The 21,202-nt window shown below is 35.5% G+C and overlaps 2 protein-coding genes across 5 annotated transcripts; both read left to right on the forward strand.

Annotated features, from left to right (window-relative positions):
* Positions 1-958: 958 nt before the first annotated feature.
* LOC133677289 (phosphatidate phosphatase PAH1-like) lies at positions 959-9,297 on the forward strand. Of its 2 annotated transcripts, XM_062099225.1 has the most exons (11): positions 966-1,385; positions 1,879-3,437; positions 3,553-4,154; positions 4,259-4,332; positions 6,566-6,650; positions 7,363-7,449; positions 7,658-7,730; positions 8,339-8,382; positions 8,486-8,614; positions 8,714-8,812; positions 8,986-9,297. In XM_062099225.1, the coding sequence occupies exons 2-11, from the start codon at positions 2,006-2,008 to the stop codon at positions 9,040-9,042; spliced, it is 2,682 nt and encodes an 893-aa protein (XP_061955209.1). In that variant the 5' UTR covers positions 966-1,385; positions 1,879-2,005; the 3' UTR covers positions 9,043-9,297. The 2 variants fall into 2 exon arrangements, with proteins under 2 accessions (XP_061955210.1, XP_061955209.1); XM_062099226.1 differs by lacking the exons at positions 8,339-8,382; positions 8,714-8,812; positions 8,986-9,297 and having other exon boundaries at positions 959-1,385; positions 8,486-8,573.
* A 1,053-nt stretch (positions 9,298-10,350) lies between these two features.
* Positions 10,351-19,902, forward strand: LOC133676600 (uncharacterized). Of its 3 annotated transcripts, XM_062098296.1 has the most exons (19): positions 10,351-10,673; positions 10,754-10,969; positions 11,246-11,335; positions 11,600-11,652; positions 11,880-11,976; positions 12,969-13,042; positions 14,050-14,167; positions 14,523-14,633; positions 15,870-15,946; positions 16,539-16,605; positions 17,392-17,457; positions 17,772-17,879; positions 18,025-18,155; positions 18,351-18,417; positions 18,550-18,614; positions 18,690-18,783; positions 19,032-19,102; positions 19,189-19,564; positions 19,662-19,902. In XM_062098296.1, the coding sequence occupies exons 1-18, from the start codon at positions 10,524-10,526 to the stop codon at positions 19,556-19,558; spliced, it is 2,025 nt and encodes a 674-aa protein (XP_061954280.1). In that variant the 5' UTR covers positions 10,351-10,523; the 3' UTR covers positions 19,559-19,564; positions 19,662-19,902. The 3 variants fall into 3 exon arrangements, with proteins under 3 accessions (XP_061954280.1, XP_061954279.1, XP_061954282.1); XM_062098295.1 differs by having other exon boundaries at positions 10,352-10,673; positions 19,189-19,902; XM_062098298.1 differs by having other exon boundaries at positions 10,352-10,629; positions 19,189-19,902.
* Positions 19,903-21,202: the final 1,300 nt, after the last annotated feature.

Here is a 21,202-nt window from a genome sequence, read left to right on the forward strand (position 1 = left end):
CAATTAAAACAGGAAAAACCAAATAATAAAAGGGATTTGTTGTAAGTCTAAGTTTTTAAATACAAAGAACACCATAAAAAAATACTAAAATATTTAATTTTTATTCATTAAAATTTTATTTGTTAAAAAACTGTTACAATCTTTTATATATATAAAACTAAAAAACGTAATTAATATCAAACACAAATATTGATTTTTTTATTCATTAAAATCTAATGATTTGAATTTCTACTCTTAAAAAGAGTTTCAAACACAAATATTAATTTAATTCTTAAAATTAAATTCAATTCCAATGATTTCAAACAACCTTTTAATATCTTTATGTAGGTCACATTATTTAAATTTCCAATTAAAACACACAACATTTTACAAATCATTAGACTTTAATATCAACTAATATCAATTAAAGCAAGAAAAAATAAATAATAAAAGGGATTTGCTGTAAGTAAAAGTTTTTAAAGATAAAGAACAACATAAAGAAATACTAAAAAACTATTACAATCTTTTATATATAAAAAACTAAAAAACCTTATTAATATCAAACAAAAAAGGAAAATTATTCTCTTTCAAATGAGAAAATAAATAGAAAAATAAAAATAAAAAATCCCTAAACAAAATAATTAATATAAATATTTATTTTTTCAAAAACTGCATTAAAAAAATATATACTTTTCCACAAAAAAAGAATAGATTTTGAGAATTTTAAACTTAAATTCTAGTTTTAAGTTTTCTATAAAAGTCATTAGATACATTGAGAGTTACCATTTTCTTTCTCATATTAATAAAAAAAACTTATTATAAAAATTATTCATAAATCCTAAAATTCTTTTTAAAAGAGAGAGAAAAGATGTCAAATCCACGTTTATATAATAGTATTATAATTTCTCTTATCTAATAAATACTGTTGACTTCGACGGCTACGAGGCGGTGGTCCGGCGACAGCCTCATTCAAGTCCAGAGACGTCTATCTACCTGCCTACCATAATAACTCACTCGAAAAACAAAACTAAATATTAAATTAAACACAAATTCCTGAAAATACCCCGACTCTCATCGTTTTATAACTCATCATCGAAGGGACCATCCTCGTAATTTAAATGAAAATACAGACCCACTGCACAATTTCAAGTCAGGATTACCTATTTATTGACTGGACATGTCGATTTTTCTGAATTTTTTTTAACTTACTATTCTTTGCTTTCCTAAAAAAACAAACTAAAAAAAATTATATAAATCCTCCAAAAACAAGTCTAGACTGCGAAGCCTCCAAGAATTTTATCTGTAGAAGGACATTGAACACAAGAGAAAAGAAGAAGAAGAAGAAGAAGAAGAAGAAGAAGAAGAAGAAGAAAGATTCGAAAATTAAATAAACTTCTGCGATACAGGTAATAATTTTAAACTTCTCAAATTGGCTCCATTTTTTCTCGAGCTGTGAGATTGATTGATTCTAGGGAGACCTTTTTTTCTTCCAAACTTTGAATCGTAAGTTCATTTCAAGAATTTTTCTGTAGCTTTATTTTCTTTCTTTCTTTCTTTAACTTGATTGCCTGCTGTACTTTTAGTTTTTAATTATATTTGATTTGTTCAATTGGAGGGAGAATCAAATTTTATGTTTCGTTTGGCTGCGGAGAAATCGATGAAATTTGGAATCTTTTTAGTTATTCAAGATTCTTTCTTTGTGACATTTGTTAACGGGGAGTTGTTTTTATGCCATTTTTATTTCTCAATAGCCAAAATCCAAATGGAAAATTGGATTTTATTCTCCTTCAAGGGATTTTTTTTTTGTTTTGATAGTTGATGCTTTATTTACTTGGAATTTATTAAATTGAATGCAGATTCTGCATAATAAAAGAAAATTTATCATTCCATTCCTTGCAGGGAATTATGTATATTCGATTTTATCGGAATCTTGAATTGAAAAGAGAATAAAGAAGATTAGGGAGTGATCTTAAGGAGGATTTATTGGCACATTGTGATTCTTGAGGTTATCAGTGGATTTGACCAGATGAATGTTGTTGGGAAAGTAGGTAGTTTAATTTCTCAGGGTATGTACTCAGTTGTGACCCCTTTTCATCCTTTTGGCGGGGCTGTGGATGTGATTGTGGTACAACAGCAGGATGGGACATTTCGAAGTACCCCATGGTATGTTCGATTTGGTAAATTTCAGGGTGTTCTTAAGGGAGCAGAGAAGATTGTCCGCATAAATGTCAATGGTGTTGAAGCAAATTTTCACATGTATCTTGATAATTCCGGTGAAGCTTATTTCATAAAGGAGGTTCAGCCTGGTAAAGGAAGTGAGGCAAATGGGGTGATAAAGGATTCTAATAGCATGACAATGTCAAATGAAGGTGTCAGTGTTGGTTTTAGTGATGTCGGTGATAATAATGTTGTTGGAATATCGAGGCTTGAGCATAGTGTTTCCGATTCTAGGGTGATTCAGTTGCGAGAGGAAGAGAATTCATCAGGTGCAGCCCAACTTCGAAGGGCAGAATCTGATGGTGACCGGAGGTATTATGATTTTCAAGATGAGCAAGCCTCTATGGATGATTCAGTTGAGTTATCAGAGTATGCTTCTGATATATACAATGGTTTAGATGGTGAGCATCCTGCTGTTTCACAAGGTTCAGATTCAGAAGTGATCTTGGTGAGTGTGGATGGTCATGTCCTGACAGCCCCTGTATTGGAATCAGAACAGAATACCGAGAGTGTGCAATTATGCATCCCTCAGTTCCATCTGGGCCCAGGTGATGACACCGAGGAGTTTAATTTAGGTGATGATGCATGGGCTGCTGATTACATCACTAAGCTGAATGCATCCGTGTCTAATTTTTCATCTGATAATGCTTACAGTGTAAATAATGGTGATAATGCTCGCCAACCGGAAGTTTCTGAAGGTGACAGGGAGCTTTTATGTCAAAGTCAAGAAATTCAGGACATTCCTAGGTCAGAAGGAGATCTTCTGGTGCAAAGTGATTCAGATGCATCTGTTAGGATAAATAGGGAAGAGGTTTTCAAAAGCTGCTTGGCGTTACCGGAATTGGCCAAACTGGGTGGAATTGCTGATCCTGAGGAAACAGATACTTCACCTGAGGTGCAAAAAGATTCACATGAGGAGTCTCCTTGTAGTCCTCCAGCAGTTGATCAAACTACTAATGGAGATCTTGTTGAATTCACAGATAATGGCTGTAATTCTGATTCTAGTGGCCTCCATGGATCACCTACTGTGCAGGTTGAACTCAAAGCAGCAGAGAAAAATGCTTCAAGGACAGAACATATAGGTGCTGACAGCACATGTACTTCTGTTAGAATTGGTAACAGTTCAGATGAGAAGGGTGAAGAGTTGGATAATAGCCTGCAAGGACCTGTTCCTGAAGATGAGTCCAGTAAAAGCGAGACTGTGAAACCACAAATAGAGTGCGAAGCTTGTTCAAGCAAAGGTAAGAGTTAATTGTTGTTTTCCGAATCTTGAAGTCTGTAACTGTAGTTTGAGCTTGGTCTATGTAGAGTGTGAAGCTTCTGTTTTACCTTTTTCTTTCATCCTAACTTTTGTAGGGTTTGAGATCTCCCTCTGTGGAAAGGAACTCCATTCAGGTATGGGCTTGGAGTCTGCTGCTGAAGTGTTTGTAGCACATCGCATATCTGCTGAGGAATTTAAAAACTCTGCAACATCATTTATCTGGAATGAAAATTTAATAATCAGATACAGAGAGAAGTACTTCACGTGGGAAAAAGCTGCTCCTATTGTGCTTGGAATGGCTGCATTTGGTTTGGATTTACCTGCTGAGCCCAAAGATGCGATTCCTGTGGAGCTGGATGACATGCTTGAGCAAAGGGATGATGATGCTGGGATTACTTCCGCACCTGGGATTACTTCCGCACCATCTAGCCGCAGATGGAGGCTTTGGCCTATTCCATTTAGAAGGGTTAAGACAAGCAGTAACTCAAGTGAAGAGTTATTTGTTGATTCTGAATCTGGAGTGCAAAACTCAAATGTTGAATCAACTTCAGCATCCTGTGGTGGTTCTGAGTCTCCTCACAAGCAGTTTTTAAGGACAAATGTTCCAACTAGTGAGCAGATAACATCATTGAATCTGAAAGATGGTCAAAATTTGATAACATTCAGTTTCTCTACTAGGGTTCTAGGTACACAACAGGTTGGTTCATATGTAGCATATAAAATCTTACAATATAAAAATGATAGCAATTAGCAATTCATGCTACCCAATTTCAGCTGCTAAGTAACATTCAGTTGTAACAGGTTGATTGTCATATCTACTTGTGGAAGTGGAATGCAAGGATAGTGATTTCAGATGTGGATGGGACAATTACCAGGTAAGGCTCCTGACATCCCAGCATGAATTACATTACTTGAATTTTGGATGCTGCAGCTTGCTGAAGCTCGGGGGTTGTTTGAATTAGGGTTTTCGGGGAGCTGAATTAGGTGTTCTAAAACTAATCTCAACAATTCGGTTTATGTCAAACAACCACAAAAAACACAATCACGCCACACAACAACCTTTTCAAGCACGCTAACACATGTCAACAAGTATTCCAACACACACAGAGCAACCACTTGTTTATCCATACAATCCACACGGCAACAAGAAGTTAATACTAGTGCAAAAAAATAAAGAGATAAGGAAGAGAGATTGCACTTGGATTTTATAGTAGTTTGACACTAAACACCCACTCCACTTCCCAAGCGGTAAGCTTGGGCTTCCACTATCACTCACGTCTTATTTCACGGGTTAGGCCAACGAATCCTTTTGCAGGTTCAAGATTCAAACCTTTACAACTGATTCTTTTTACACTGGGTTTAAGATCAAATCCAACCAATCTTTTTAATGGACAAAGATAGAAACCAACCGCTTTCCACAACTCAAGGACAAACCATAGGTGGTTTTTTCCAGATATATAGACCGGAACCTAAACAAGCTCACACAGAAGCTCACAACCAAGTTATAGGACTGTTTACACTTTAACAATAAGTTTCACTATAAAAGAATGAAAACAACACTCATAAGAATAGATTACAAAGAAATTCTCAAGTCTTAGTAGGTGTAATCTAATTCTTTTTACATGAGGTAGGAGGTGCAATCAATGTGTAAGATAATAATAAAGAGTAAGCTCAAAGTAGAAAGAATATGATTATGTAAGAATAGGAATTATAGCCCAATGATTGCAACAATCTTATAAAAAGTGTAAGGAGAGGTCTATTTATAGGAAAAAGTGGCTAGTTATCCGTTTAGAGTAAGAGAGAATTGGCCAAGAATTTTGAATTTTGGAAGTTTGATATACCACATGGTTCAAGCAAGATGATATAAAAAATATGTCATCCATGAAGTGAGGGTGGCTGCATAGTAAGAGATTTGAAATGCTTATCTTGTTTGTCCTAGTTGGCAAAAAAGAGAGAAGGTTATTTCCAATTCAAACATTGGTGTAAGAACAAGGTAATTCAAATTTTGGTATATAGACAAGCTAGGTACAACTCTCACACACTTGAGCACAAGAGACAGAACAATTTCAAATCACTCAAATGATAAGGAGGTCGGTCACAATGCAAGGAATAACATTTGGTATACCACAGGTCTTAAGGAAAACTTTATTTGGAATGGTTGTTTATTTTACCGGTTGTCTTTGGAATACTGTACCCGGTATGGTTGACTTGTATATGACATGCCATTTGGTTTATATGAGGCCTTTGAAATTTGTGTGGTATAGCCATTTGGTGTACCAGAGGTCTTAGGCTTTTTAGGTGTGGACACGAGATGCTTTAGTGAATTTTGGTGCCAACTTTTCTAGGTTGTCTTTTGGGTATAGGAAGTTGATTTCAAGAGTTAAATCGGTCCATGAAAAGACTTGAGCCACATTTAACAACCACCTAAGACTAATCTTGAAGCATGATATTCCATCAATGTAGTTATATGTTATGCACAACTTCAAGATGTATCAATCATCATTCTTGAGAAGTTAAAAATAATAATGTACCTATAGCAGCACAACCTCAAGGGAATGATCAATAACCAATTATTAGTTTAATTCATCAAAACTATGAGCAATGGATACCCTTGGACTACCAACAACTTTATCATATCTTGGCTTGTGTACTTTATCCTAATCGTTCACCAGTCATGTGTCAACCTGTAACCATCAGCTGAGCAATTCTTGTGGGCATCATGTTTTTGAATGTATCATTAAAATTGACTGAATTGTGGAGACTTAATGCAATGAGTTTGGGCATGGTCTTCGCCAATTTTGAATGTGTTTCTCTCTGTGCTAGATCTTAATGAAACTACATTACGAATCCTTTTATCACTTTCTGAATGAAGTCTAGTCTTACTGTCTCAAGCTAACATGACACGGTTAAGGTGACAAAACAGAAAATTTTATTTCTCATGGGAATTAAAAGCTCATCCTCCATTATTAATTTTATAATAAAGCATCCACAAGCATTCTTAGCAATGGTTTTACAGTACGAACTGATTACCTGTAAAATATTTTCCTCTATGTTTTTCAGTTAATCATAGATTTGATTTTGGGGTATTAATTTGATAATTCTTGCCAGGTCTGATGTTTTGGGTCAATTCATGCCCCTGGTTGGAAAGGATTGGACACAATCTGGAGTTGCTAAACTTTTTTGTGCCATTAAGGTATTATTTTCCCTTCGATCTTGCTAACCAGTGGTTGCTAAATTTATTTGCAAAATGATTCTTCAATGCTCTGCCAATGTGTAACTATATTAGCTGTAAGCCTCTGAAAGTGAAGAAGACTGCCTTTCCTTTTGTTCTGTATGGATTAAAGTATTTTGGCTAAATGAATTTCTAATTGTGGTATAAGAACATTCATGCTACGTGTCATCATCTAATGGCAAGAACAAAACTGGGCATCAATCACAAACTACGATGGGTCTTCTACATGGATCAATTATTTGGGCCAAACCTTTTTAAGAGCAAAAAGGAGGCATAACATCTGCTTACCCCTTTATAACCCTCTTCCTTTAGTCGATCCTCCTTATGTTAGATTGGATTTCTTTATTGTTTGTTTATTTTGTAGGCAGACATTCTAAATATCAATTTTTAAAGGGACATGTTCCATGCATATGGCTTGCTCAATCAGTAATAGTGAACAGTGAAAAGTAATTCATGCAGGCAACACATACTTGCCAATTAAGCTTTAGCAATTTAATCTGTTGATTCTTCTGTTACCTTGCATTTTTTTTTCACTAACAAATGCTATCGGTAGGAATGGTGGTTGGACTTGTTCCATGTTTTATCTCATTGAATTGCAGCAGGCATGTTTATGAACAAATAGGTTTTTTCCCAGTAAATGGACATCAAATATTGAATTCCGCATTTCCTGCAGGAGAATGGATATCAGCTATTGTTTCTGAGTGCACGTGCAATTGTTCAGGCGTATCTAACCAGAAGTTTCCTTTTCAACCTAAAGCAGGTATAAATGTTATTTGGGTTTATTGTTTCCTTGTTAACTTATTGTTTCATGGATGATATCACATCATTGGCTCCTGGTCACTGTCTTTACCCTGTTGTGCAGTCTGTCTCTTCTGTTGCTTTAGACTGGGTTTTGCGGAGGTTATAGTTATGATGCTGCTCTATTGCACTGCATTTTACTGATTAGGGAATTTTTATTCTGCTTGCAGGATGGAAAAACCCTACCAAATGGACCTGTTGTTATTTCACCTGATGGATTGTTTCCCTCATTGTACCGGGAAGGTAAGGTCTTTTTAAAAATTATCTGTTCTATGGAATTGCTTGGTCTTCAAATTAATTTCTTGGTACATGCACTGATGATTCCAGCTTCATAAAGAGGAAATCATGGAATTTACTAAGGCTAAATGTTGAAATATGTATATGTTTGTGCGGTGTACTTAAATGGGTTTTAAAGTGCACGAATCCACTACAAATGGACATCAAGGACAACTGCATATCTTGTTTTTCCAAAGTGAAAGAGAAGAATAGCTAAGATACAAGAAAAGTAAAAATAAAATGAATTTTTCCATTTTTGCGACTAATAAAGTATCTGCACTTTCAGATGTGGCTACACTGTACATTTTAGTTATGTTACTTCTAGAATATGCATCTTATGAACCTTGCCCCGGTGAGCCTCCAGCATTTGAGAGCATGCAGCAGTTGGTCCATTCACAATTGCATCATTGACCCTCTGGTGGAAAATTCTTGTTTCTTTGTGATTTTAATTTGTATCCAGGCTGCCAGCTTGACTTAGTCTGCATCTCCTATGTACTTGATATTCCACATCTTTTTTCCAATTTAAATGATACTCTGACTCTCTGAAATTTGTTCTTGCATTGCATGGTTATCAGTCATAAGAAGAGCTCCTCATGAGTTCAAGATTGCGTGCTTAGAGGTAATCCTAAAGGGAAAAACCACCATGGACATAGAATCACTTTTAGTAAGCATTTGCATTTCATCCCAAACTTACAGTATGCCCTGAATTTCATGTTCTGTAGGACATTAAAAGACTCTTTCCTTCTGATTACAACCCGTTCTATGCGGGCTTCGGAAATAGAGATACCGATGAGCTTAGTTACAGGAAAATTGGGATTCCGAAGGGCAAAATATTTATTATAAACCCAAAGGTTTGGATTTTTATTACTGACATTCCTTTTTGGTGGTCTTCCATCTGGGATTTACTTCCTTTTCTTTTTGATTGCTAATAAGTTCTCATAAACTGACAGGGTGAGGTGGCCATTAGTCATCGCATCGATGTGAAGTCCTACACATCATTACACACGTTGGTCAATGATATGTTCCCCCCTACATCGTCAGCTGAGCAGGTAAGCATACTCAAGTGAACTTTAAGAACACATTGTGCTGTTTGAAAAGGGTGAAAATAAAATAAATAAAAAAGTGTTAAGACAGAGGATACAGGTTGAGTGTTTGTTTAAATGCCCAAAATACTGTTTTACTCCACAAAAATCTTGAATGACCTCGACTCATATATCTGCAGGAAGATTATAACTCATGGAATTTTTGGAAGGTGCCATTGCCCGAGATTGAGTTCTAGTCTATGCCTTACAGAGAGATGGTTCCCTCGGTACTAACAGGATGAAAAGTGGATTGAAATGTCCACAAAAGTACAGATACGATCAAGATTCTTCCATTTGTTCCAATTTCTTAGCCAGAAGTGATGCTGTGTTAACCCTTTGCATTTCGCAGCACTGGTGTATGATTCGTAAGCAATTCATCTTGTATTGGAAGTCAAGAGGTGCTCGAAAAAAGCCCCTTATTAATAAAAAAAAAAAGCTTCTGTAATTTTTGATGATAGTGTTTTTCCATGGTCGCTTTTTGAGGTTGCAATCGGAAATGGCTCTTGCATTATCTGTGGTCTGCTCTTTGCACATTCCATGTTTAGGAGGCTCATGATATGTCCTTAGGGACAGGCGAAGGGATTGGGTTTCGTTAAATTGAATTACCACGGAGTAAAAGTGTTTTTTTTTTTAAATTATTTTTTTCTTTAAATTATTTTTTTAGTATTTTTAAATTGTTTTAATAAATTAGGTTGAAACAAATGAGATTCTTATGGGAATAACTAGCACGAACAAGTCAAATCGTATCCCATAAAGAGAATTGGCATCGAAGTTTACAAATTATTGACCATGAATATATAGAGGGTGTGCCTTTATTAAATTCATTGTAGTAATAAATTGCTTGTTCATGCAAAAGAAGAAGAAGAAGAAAAGCTACCAACTTATTTTCAAATAAAGAAAAGCTACCAACTTATTTTCAAATACACCGTATTCAATTTAGCATGTTTTAGACGTTAATTGGAATTACATTTTAAATAGTATTTCATGAATTTTTTTATATATTTCTAGATTATTTTGATGTGCTTTTTTTATATATTTCTAGATTATTTTGATGTACTGATATGAATAGTAATTTTTAAAATAAAAAATTATTATTTTTATATATTTTCAAGTAAAAAAAACTAAAACAAATAAATACTATTACTATTTAAATACCCTTTTACTCTCCTGAGATTATATATTCTTCATGAGGAGAGATTTCTTTATCATATCAATAAGAAGATTTCTTCTTTTCTTTTTTTTTAAATCACAATAAAAATAAAGTCTAACATCGTGTCTTAATCATTTAATTAAAGATTATTACGTGTGCTCGTACAGCACATGAGAGACGAGAGAGGTGCGGCCAAGCAGCCACCAATAAGCGGAGCCATAACTTTGCACAGCTACATGCATTCTTCAGGAATAAATAACTAAATAAATAAATAAATAGTTTTTCATTAACAGAAATAGAAAATGAAAGTCAAAGTCTGTGGGAAAGGACAATATAGTAAATTAAAACCAAGCAAACCGAAACGAGAGGCAAAAGACTCTCGAACCAAAGACGCGCAAAACTCCTTGACTCCTTCCCTTCCCCTTCATTTTCCTTGCTGCTAACCCCAAATTACAAATCCAATTGTAATAACACCATCATCATCACCAATCCGAACGCAGAAAAAACACCATCACGTTGTAAATAGTAATGTCGTGGATAAGAACCGCCGTTAACAGAGCGGTAGAAGTCGGTGGAAAGACTAACATTACACGCACCGTCCGTAGTTATGCAGACTCCGTCGTCCTTCACGCCGGTAATGCCGTTTCTGAAGGAGCCAAAATAATCCAAGACCGCATTGTAATATATAATTATTCGTGTTTGTTTAATTTTTTTTAATTGGATGTGTATTAATTAATATTTGATTTTGGATGGTGTAGGGGGCGTCATCAAGGAGTTTGCAGAGTTTGAGGCTAACAGCAAAAAGATTAGAGGATGTATCCGTGTCCTGTAGAGGTGAAGAGAGAGTGCAGTTATTGAGAAGATGGCTTGTTGCTCTTAAAGAAACTGATAGAGAAAGAATGTTTTCTTCATCTCCTACTTATGAACATCATGCTGATGACTCCTTCAAGGATTCTCCTAAAAAACCTACCATTGTGAGCATCTTCCTATATAGTTAGCATTCATCTCATTTCTTTTGAAATTTAAAATTTAATTGTTGCATGGAGAAATCTTGTCTGTCCATTGGCATGCTGTGAATGTATAAAACTTGTGTCGTAATTAGTATGGATTTGCATTATCTATTTTGGTGAGATAGAAGTTTGATGGTTATTTTTATTTTTATTTTTTTCCCAAAATATTTAGTATTTATTTTTTCTATTGAAGTTGTGATTGGTTTCTTATTTTCAAGATTGTTACATAACTTTGCACAGGTTTATTATGTGGATCCTGATCTTGGGACGATGGATTTTCGAGAGGTTTTTCTTTATAGTCAAGCTCTTGAAGGGATTACATTGTCCATGGTAAGCACTCGGTTTGTTTGTTCGTAATCCTATTGTTGTTTTCTGCTGTATAAACATGACATATAGTTGTTGGTTGGCACAAAAGGTGATCAGGGTATATTGTGCTATTAATTTGCCTTGTAAAAGGACAAATTTAATGCCTTTGGCACTTGTCAATCTTTTGCTTTAAATCTTAGCGTCTTTTTGGTTTACATTTATTTAGCGGGCTTTGTATTTGCTGATCCATTGAGTTTAACCGCAGGTTAACTGTTTTGTATGACTCAGATTCTTGAAGCGCCGAATGAGGAAGAAGTTTCATTGCTTTTGGAGATATTTGGGTGATTCCTCCCACTCTCGTAATTTCTATTTATGTCTTGTTTAAGTAGTTGCTTGAAATTTCATTTTGTTAATGTGAGAAAAGCTGAATGCAGTTAGCTTAGGGCTATGGCTTGTTGAGTCAGTCAAGTTGTCACAATGAAGAGAAAATGCGCTTTAAATGCCCTTTCACTTTCAGTGTTATGCATAGACTTCATGTAAACATCCTTTTGGTTTGGTTTATATACAGGCTGTGTCTTGCAGGAGGGAAGGAAGTACACAAGGCAGTGATGAGCAGCATACAAGATTTGGCAACAGCATTCACCACCTATGAGGATGAAGTACTGGTATAAGTCCATATACACACAAGACTTTATTATACTCTTGTAAATGTTCGTTTGTTTTATGTTAAGAGTTGCGTACTCATTTCATCATTATCTACTGGATTGAATTGGGTTCATGAAGGACTTTTTTATCAAGTTCTGCGCCACAATCATGAAAATATGGAAAATTTGCTGATAAGTAATAAATAGAGCACTTATGTTTTACATCCCATTGCTCCCATTGTTACAAGTTAACGGATGTATTGTTTGCTTCTTCTATCTTTTTCCTTGCAAGTATCTGCTCCATTGATTATAATGATGGGTTTAAATTGTATCCATCAATATGAAGTTCCTTTGGTTCACTTTTTAATCATCTAAAGTTGGATTCATTCAAGGGAGATCAGTATTTTAGGCATTACCTTGGTAAGGGAGGATGTTTAGTTTGAAACTCAGTTCCTCTGTCTCTCCTGCATTATTTTCAGAGAGAGGATACAGAGTGACAGACAGCTAAACTTTCTAAGAAAGTGACCTTCCTTGCATAGGCTTAATCTTGCTTATGAGGTATCTCGACCGCCTGGTGGCTTTATCTATGATTTATTTTAACTTTCTTCTCATAATTTTGAAAGTTTTAGAGATCTTTAACTACTTATTCTACCTTTTTTTTGGTCTATGTATTCTTTACAACTTATCATCCTTTTGTAGCAAGGTTGTTCCTTTAACTTTAATTCTCGGGTTTTACTCATCAGGAAATAGCAGCTTATTCCTTGGATTTCTTTTCTAAAGTGATTATGATAAGGGTACAATTATCTCCTGTTTAATTCTGCAGACACCCTCATGGTTTTTTATTTGTTAGTATAAGATGATCCAGCATAACCTTTGGCTTTTCTATATAATATATGCTTGGATAAAGTTAGGGATACCTTTTGTTCTATAAAGAAGTTCAATTAATAGGTTGCAGATTTCCAAGTGAAATTTTATGATCAACATGACTCCCTCCCCCTTTTCTCTCTGTCTAGGTAAAGCGAGAGGAGTTGCTCCAATATGCTCAAAGTGCAATTTCAGGGCTGAAAATAAATGCTGACATTGCAAGGTAATTCAGGATGTTGTATCTTAGATTTGAATGTGAGTCTTCAAAAATAAAAACTTTCTAGATTCGTTCATTGTCTATTGCAGAAGCTGATATTGTGAATTGGGTTGGGTGTCATACCCTTGGCTTCCTCGCCCTTCCACACACACCTTTATTCACATGTTAGGCAGAAAGTGATTATGAATAATGTCTCATCTTTCAGACAGTTATGATCGAAACCTGCCATCTCAACTTTGGAAAGATCCCAACTCTCCTCTTCCCCACTCTTCTTACCCTTCAGATTTATGCATGCATCCATATTTGATTTCTTATATGTTTACTAATATACTTTGGAGTTGGCAAAGCACATAGAAATATCGGCGGTGCTCTTCTTTTTTTGTTGGTATTGTTAGCACCTAGCATAAGTTTACTGTGCTTTTTAAGTTTTATTTTGTTGATTTAATTAGTTTTTTTTTTCAAATTTATTGTAAGAGAAGTTTCGAATGAGTCATTTGCATTGTGGATTAAAATTTCCTCTTTTATTATTATTATTATTATCCTTATTAAAACTCACAAATCATTTGCATCGTGGAGCTTGAAATCTGTTCATCTGTCTTCACTTATGAAATTTGAGGCTATAAACAATCATTACTTTCGAGTAGACTCAACTTCAACTAGGAAAGCGAACTTTTGAAGTAATTTTTTTGACTTGATAACATTTTTGACCAAGTTTGAACTTATATGTCCTATTTCCAGAAAAGAGTTGTATGTATAATGTGGATCACTGTTCATTTATCCGTGTGCTTGGTCTTTCATTTTCTGATCAGTATTCATTTAAAGTTATTTTCTATATACAATATCTATACAAATATATGGGCATAGAGTATGGGTCCCTGGTCATTTTTCTGCATGTTTAATCTGTTGGAAGTTAAGCTTCATTTACAAATCATAATTGCATTGGTTCCTTGCATTGATTTCATTTAGAAATGATTTTTTTTATTAATGTTTTATATTATGTTCTCTGCACTCAGAATAGATGCTGAAGCCCACAACATAATGGAGAAACTTGAGAAATCAAAGGCACTCAATCCGCTTTCCAATGAAGCAAGTGGAAACTCTTCTGAAGAAACAACTGCTTTGACAATGGAGGTAGGCTGATCCTACATTCACAATTTTCCATGTACTAACAGATTCCGCATGTCATTTGTTGTACACTAGTCTGATACAAGTAGTTGTGTGAAGAAAGCTTAAAGATTTTTGTAATTTTAAGGTTCTTGGTTTTCACTAAAAAACGTAACTGTAACTTCAGGACTGACTTTAATTGATTTTTTTTCTTCTCCAAAATCTTTTCATGCTTTCTTATCCCAAGTTTAGATCTTCACAAACGTGCAAGATTCTAAAAGAGTGGGTATCTTAATGCTTACTACATCTTCAGACAGTTTCTGAATTTGATTTTAGAATTTACGTCCTTGATCACAGAAACTGACGTTCAATTTTTGCTCAGGCTGTAGAAGAAAAACTTGGACAAATTCAACTATGTTCCACATTGGAGGCACTATTACTAAAGAAGAAATCTTTGAGAAATGGGGATTCTCCAGAAATGCATGTGGAGAAGGTATGGATTCTTAGTGACAGATCTAACCTGACTGGGCCTTTTATTTCCTTTCAGAATAACATTTAGTTTTCAGAGAGGTTTTTCTAGGAACAAACTGTCAAATGGTTCCTGGTATGCACCAGAGACTGAACCAAGCTGTTCTTTAAGTGCTTTTATGGAGGCATATTCTGCAAACAGATCTCATAACTTCTAATGCTTGCTAGCAATAATTTTATGTGCTTATCACCAAGATTTCTTTCATTAGAGGAGTTGAAAGTACTGCAATTGATAGAGAGCAAAGAGGCATTGGTTGTTGAGTGTTTGACCCTTCTCTTACCCCTAGAATAAAAAAAAAATAGGAGTTGAAAGTACTTACACCTACGCATCTGAAGGACACAAGAAATGCTCGAGGACACTATTTTCTAGGCTAAGCAATGTTCCTTGGTAACCTCTTACAAAGTGATAATTCAGCATGTTTCATTCATTTAAGTTGCTTTTGCATGGTCTTCTGTTCCTTAATAGCTGCTGCAGTGTTAGAACTTACTGCTACCTTTCTGCAACCTGTGAAGTTTGAAGCTGAAATCATAGCTTTACAAACCTGTCTGTCTAAACACCCAGAGGCAAGCCTATTATATGTCGAGCATGTTTGGCATAGATGAGGCAGGAATGTCATGCAAATCCTAACTGAGATTTTTATTTCTTACCTAGTGTTAATATTCTGTTACTGTTGATAGTTTTAGGACCAATCTAATATCTCAAATGGCCTATTATGCATATGAATAATCTTAACTATAGAAAAATTTACTAGAAACAGAAGATAGCGAATCAGAAATGTTACCTAATCCCTCATGGCACTTCCTCTGGTCATGGAACTTTCACTGGATTTCATATTGTTTCTCGAAGCAGTTTTTTCAACACAAATCAACAAGGTGAAAAATACTACAATTTTCCAAAAATCCTTTAGACCAAACACAATTTCTATTGGTAATTGTAATGATATTAAAGGATGAGTTTAAACATTTTTATTTCATCCTCAATGCCTATTGTTTCTCAAAGAGATTGTAAAATGCTTTGTTTTGAAAGAATTTTAAATCACATTAGCAATCTCGTCTATTTTTAGTTTATGATTTGAAGAGATAATACAAATTGGCACAATTCAATTCTATTTTTATTTTCTGGGTTTTGTTTCAGTTTATTTCTAGCCTGTCAACTCCTGCTACTATATTCTTAATAATCCACTATACACTTATTTTGCAGGTTGATAAATTGAAAATTTTATCAGAATCTCTTCTTAACTCGACCTCAAAAGCTGAAAAGCGCATTTTAGAACAAAGGTTCATTTAGCATCTCAGATTTTTTTTTAGTATGTTCATGCATGTGCTTGTGCATGTGTCGGCAAATGGGATATAATCTATGTTTCTGCATTTTGTGTATTTGCATCTACTTTTACTGCTTTTGTGGGGAGGGGGAGGATGGACAAGAAATGTCACTCTGCAAGGTTGGGTGCATTGGGTTCTAAATTTATAGAAAGTGTTCCCCACAACTGTGACCGTGAGTGAAAGTTTGCTTATTGCTGAAAAAATGAACTCTTCATGGATTTTAACATGCTGTTAAGTCAATATGCAATGTATAATTAGAGTGCTGTCCTGTATTGCATTTTCATCATGTTTATTTTCCTGTAGTTTTCTTTTTAATGGTTAGTGATGGAACATCTAGAATGATTTATTTTTCGGGGTATTGGTCAGTGCATTACTAATATGCTTATTGACAATTGAAAGGAACATGGATAGTTTGAAAATATATAATAATTGGCTTTTCTCTGATGCTTTGGTTCTAACCTTCCCGGAATTTCGTATTGCTATTGTTTATTACTTTTTATTAATGCCAGTCTTTCATTTTTTTATTTCTTTCTCAATGTTTATGCAGGACACAGAAAGAAGACGCACTCAACTTTCGTGTGGCTAAAGGTGATGAGATTAGTCAGCTTGAGAAGGTACCTTTCCTCCAAGGAAATAATGACACTTTTTATTAAAACGAAGAAAATTGATTGAAAATTTTTAAAACTTTTCAACTTAAGTAGCTGTCATCCTAGAGAAAAAAAAATTAGATTACTATTACGCATCATGGCACTGGAATTTGAAACATGAATCCTTGCCTCCGTTTTGTTCAGGACTATGCAGGAGTGATTCTAGATCCGTTCTTTTACTTCTTTGGCTCTCACTGTTTATGGTTTCCCTTGTCCCCTCAATCCAATTAGTCTTCATCTTAGATGTAACGATTCCTCTATTTACCTCCATGGTTGCCTCCTCCAATTCCTCCACTTTTCTATGGAACCCTTCATTCTTTATTTTGATATGGATCTTATTATTTTCAACAGAGCTAGACTGATTTTTTGGGCATCCTTCACTGTCCAACACTTACTACCATTAGCTTAAGCAGCCCAATTTCAATTTTTAAAAATTTAATTTCGGAAGCACTTTATGATTGTATAGCACTCACAGTTGTGCATCTCCATTTCAAAAATCCTGCTTCAGTTTTAAGAGTTCTATTCTTAGCAAGAAAATATAGTTAAACAAGATATCCAATTATTCCATATCTGAGAAAGTTCGGATATACAATATTCTGATTTTCTTTTTTCCTTTTCTTTTCATATTGTTGAGGAATTTTATGATCTCCCATGAAGTTTTGCATGACCTATGTCTTGGGACAAAGTTTGTCATTGTTTGATTTATTTTGTTGCCAGGAATATTATTAAACATGTCACATTGCATTTTTCTAGGAATTGTCAGTGGAGATTAGAGAAATGGAAAAGCAAAAAGATGAACTTGAAGCTGAATTAAAGAAGGTATCCTTCATCTGAATATTTTTGCTAGTCTATTAATAAAAATGTCATGCAGTTCTGGATGATATCATCATTCTTGGAATTATTCAATGGAGTCCCATTTATTCCCTTTGTTGCAGTTTACCTTTCATATTCATGATTATCTGATGTGCTTTCTTCAGTATGGATACGTAACTTGTATTCTTGCTTGTGTGTTTAAACTGTGGAGTTGAATTGGTAATGTCAGTGGGAGAATTGGTTCTCTCTGTGACGTCAACTCCGTAGGATCTCTATCCTATTTTTTCTGGGATTCTAACCATTTCTGGCATTTATTGTAGGTCAATACCTCCTTGAATTCAGCACGGGCACGTATTCACAATGCCAGGGAAGAGAGAGAGAAATTTGATGAAGCCAGCAATCAGATTCTGATGCACCTGAAAGCCAAGGTATTGCTGATCTTCCATTGTCAGAAGAACCATATTTTGTACATAATAGAACTTTTAAACTACTTGAATTTCCCAGAAGAAAATTACAGAGCCAATGAGGAATCTTCTTATTATATATCATATTGAGCATGTTTTGTAATCGTAGGAAGATGAGCTAGCAAAGTCGATTACATCCTGTCGGGCAGAGGCAGATGCTGTTAATTCTTGGATTAATTTTCTAGATGCTACCTGGGTTCTCCAGACTAAAGACAAAGAGCAGAAGGAGAATCAGGTCAAGTATGTATAAATTCTCTCTACTGATTTGCTATTGAGATTGATACTTATGCTTTTGTAGGATAGACGCACTCCAAAACAAAAAGATCTGATTAATTTCTCCTAATTTTTTCCCGTACGACTAAAGTTCCCATACTGTTGTGTCAAATCTTTGTCATTTGTTTCTTGTTGATTATTTTCTGCACATGCATGTTCAAGTGGCGACTTGGAGAGATATGGTGATCATTTTGTGAATTTGAGTGTTCATCTCCTCTCTGCTTACAAGGTATTGTTAATATATTCATTGCTCCTGTATGACTTCTTCAACTATAGTTTTATAATTTCCATTAAATCTATTTAGCTGTGAAATTGGTTTTAAACATTGTTGTTGACATGCAAAAATTGAACCACTCATCAGGAACAGTTGGGGCCTTCAGTCATCCGTATGAAAGGGCTTGTGGCAGACTTGCATTCTTGTCAAGGGTATTATGCTATGATGATTCTTTGGAATTTTTATCACTTAGTTCAGAGAAGTCTCAAACTGTTATTCTGCAACAGGTCAGAAATAGCACCTATCATAAAGGGTGAAGGGTCAAAAGCAATAAACCATAGAAAAAATCTTGAAAAGGGATTTCTGGAGCTTGAAGCAAAGGTATGGATGTTTTATTGGGTTTGCTTTGATAATATCTGACAAACTCCTTCTATGTTTCAATATCAAATGCTCAGTTTTATTTCCCTATTTTCTAGTTCATATAAGTACTGTTATCCCACATTTATTGTCCTCAAAATCCTCTCTCCATTCTAGCATTTCTTCTTGTTAGATTGATCTCCTTCCCTGCGTTGTTCCCGATCTACTGAAGTTTCATCTAATTAAAGCCATGTCATTCTTTGTCCTGCCAGATTTTAACCATCACAAATGCAGTGGATGCGATGAAAAAGCAGTTTTATACCAACTATGAAGGCGTATACAGGTGCGGTAACCTTTATCTGTGCACATGCTCTATCATTCGATGCATTGATCAACCACTTAAAATGGGAAACGGTACGTCCACTTCAGGAAAAACGACGACAGGGTCAAAGAGCTATTTAGTGCTGTGGAAAAAATTAAAGAGGAAATGAAATCCATCCAGAGACCAGTCCTGGAAGTTGAGAATCAACAATCACACTCACAGTCCAGTAATAGCCCCCGTGTAGATCCATCCTCTTCTTCCAAACAGACATTTGAGGCTCCGGGAAAGAAAGAAGAAAAGGAAAGCGGATCACCCCCTGTTAACAGAGGAAATGTAGTCACACAGGCAGACCTGGAAAAGTTAGGATCCGATCTCGGGAAGGACGAGGAAGGATACGCAACAGAGGATATTGGTGAGTGGGAATTCGATGAGCTTGAAAAGGAAGTAAATCCCAAGCAGCTGACCAGCAAGGAATAGACCGAGGTTACTTTCAAGTGGATTTCGTCAGTATCATAATTTTATAACAAGGTGTCATTTGATATACTTCGGATAATGAAATCTTGTTTTTCCCTTTTAATAGGAAGTGAGTGCTATATGACTTCTGAATGTCTAGCGACACTCTCTACTGAGTACTGATTCGAGTTAATTGAGAGTAGGCACTGAAATATCACACTGGAAGAATGTAAATCCTCCCCCCTGATGCCGAAATGTAGATATTTGATACCCCTAAACAAATGTAATCATGACACTGAAATATCCGTACGATTCTTTCCTTCTTTTTACAGTGGAGGCCTATCTGCTAAGGCTATATGTATTATTTAGCGACCGTCAAACAAAAACATTAGTTTTATTTTATTTTATTTTATTAACATCAAAATATCCGTACGATTCTTTCCTTCTTTTTACAGTGGAGGCCTATCTGCTAAGGCTATATGTATTATTTAGCGACCCTGTTAAACAAAAACATTAGTTTTACGGATTTAAAGTTCACTGTTATGTTTTTTTTTTTTTTAAAAAAACATCAGTTCTTTGGAAGTTGCAACTTCCTGTTCCCGCTTACATACGGGGAGACGCAAGGGTCCTCAAAAAGAGGCGGATGGCCAGCCATTGCAGCCTAGTCCAGCGAGTAATGGGGCTGTTGATGTTGGCTGGACGTGGACCTCGAGGTTCACTGCACTTTTTTTACGGTACAATCATTGGCAGGAGGAACGCCTGAATCATGATGGATTGAAATTTTAACGGTACAATAAGAGGGTCTGTTGCCCAAAAGAGGAGGAGTTGAGCGGCACCTGAAAATCCACTTGGGAAGGCAGTGTCCAAAAGTGACATGCCACTGGGCTTTATCCTTGATTTCCAGCTAACCAATCATGACATTTGCACCTCACAGCCTAGTCTCATCACTGTGAAAGAGCCACGTTCAGAAAAGGTGAGCGAACATGTGCCCAGGACATAAACACAACTTTGAATGTGGAGGTCAGAGGAGCATCACGTGATTGAGGAAATATATTATCTAAAAGGTTTAATTAAAAAGTGATCGAGGAAAAGCTTGGACATAACTTAAAAAAGAAAAGGAAAAAAGAGGGTTGACATGGAAGTCTGCTGCTATAATTTAGAATTAAAGGAGAGAGTTGCTTTTCTCGTACAAGCAAGCTCGCTCAAGAAACCTAACCTACCACCTTGCCCATGTCCAGAAAGGATTTTTATTAGAATTGAAGGATTTTTATTTCTTTAGGAACATCCATGTCTCATATTTTCTGACAAGAGATCTCAAATTTATATGCAGACAACAACAACAACAATAATAATATAGGTTTCTGTGAATGAAGGATTGCGTTCATGATCCATTGAGGATTCCCAAGTAGATACACCATCCTGACCAAAACTCAAAACATAATGCGAGAGTTGTACTTTAAAGATTCCATCTGGGTCTTGCTCTATTTGCTGTTTCTAGCCAGCACAGTACCATTTTCTCAGACAAAAACAAGACCACTGTCAACATCTTCTCCTGTAGCGGTAGATTCTCACCCTCTGTAGCAGTAACAGCAGTCGATGATTCATGCATGAATGGCTAAAAAGAACATACATGGGGCGCGGTGCTCCAGCAAGGCCATCCACTCAGCT

This window comes from Populus nigra, chromosome 17 (assembly GCF_951802175.1).
Source record: "Populus nigra chromosome 17, ddPopNigr1.1, whole genome shotgun sequence".
In the NCBI taxonomy this organism is placed as follows: Eukaryota; Viridiplantae; Streptophyta; class Magnoliopsida; order Malpighiales; family Salicaceae; genus Populus; species Populus nigra.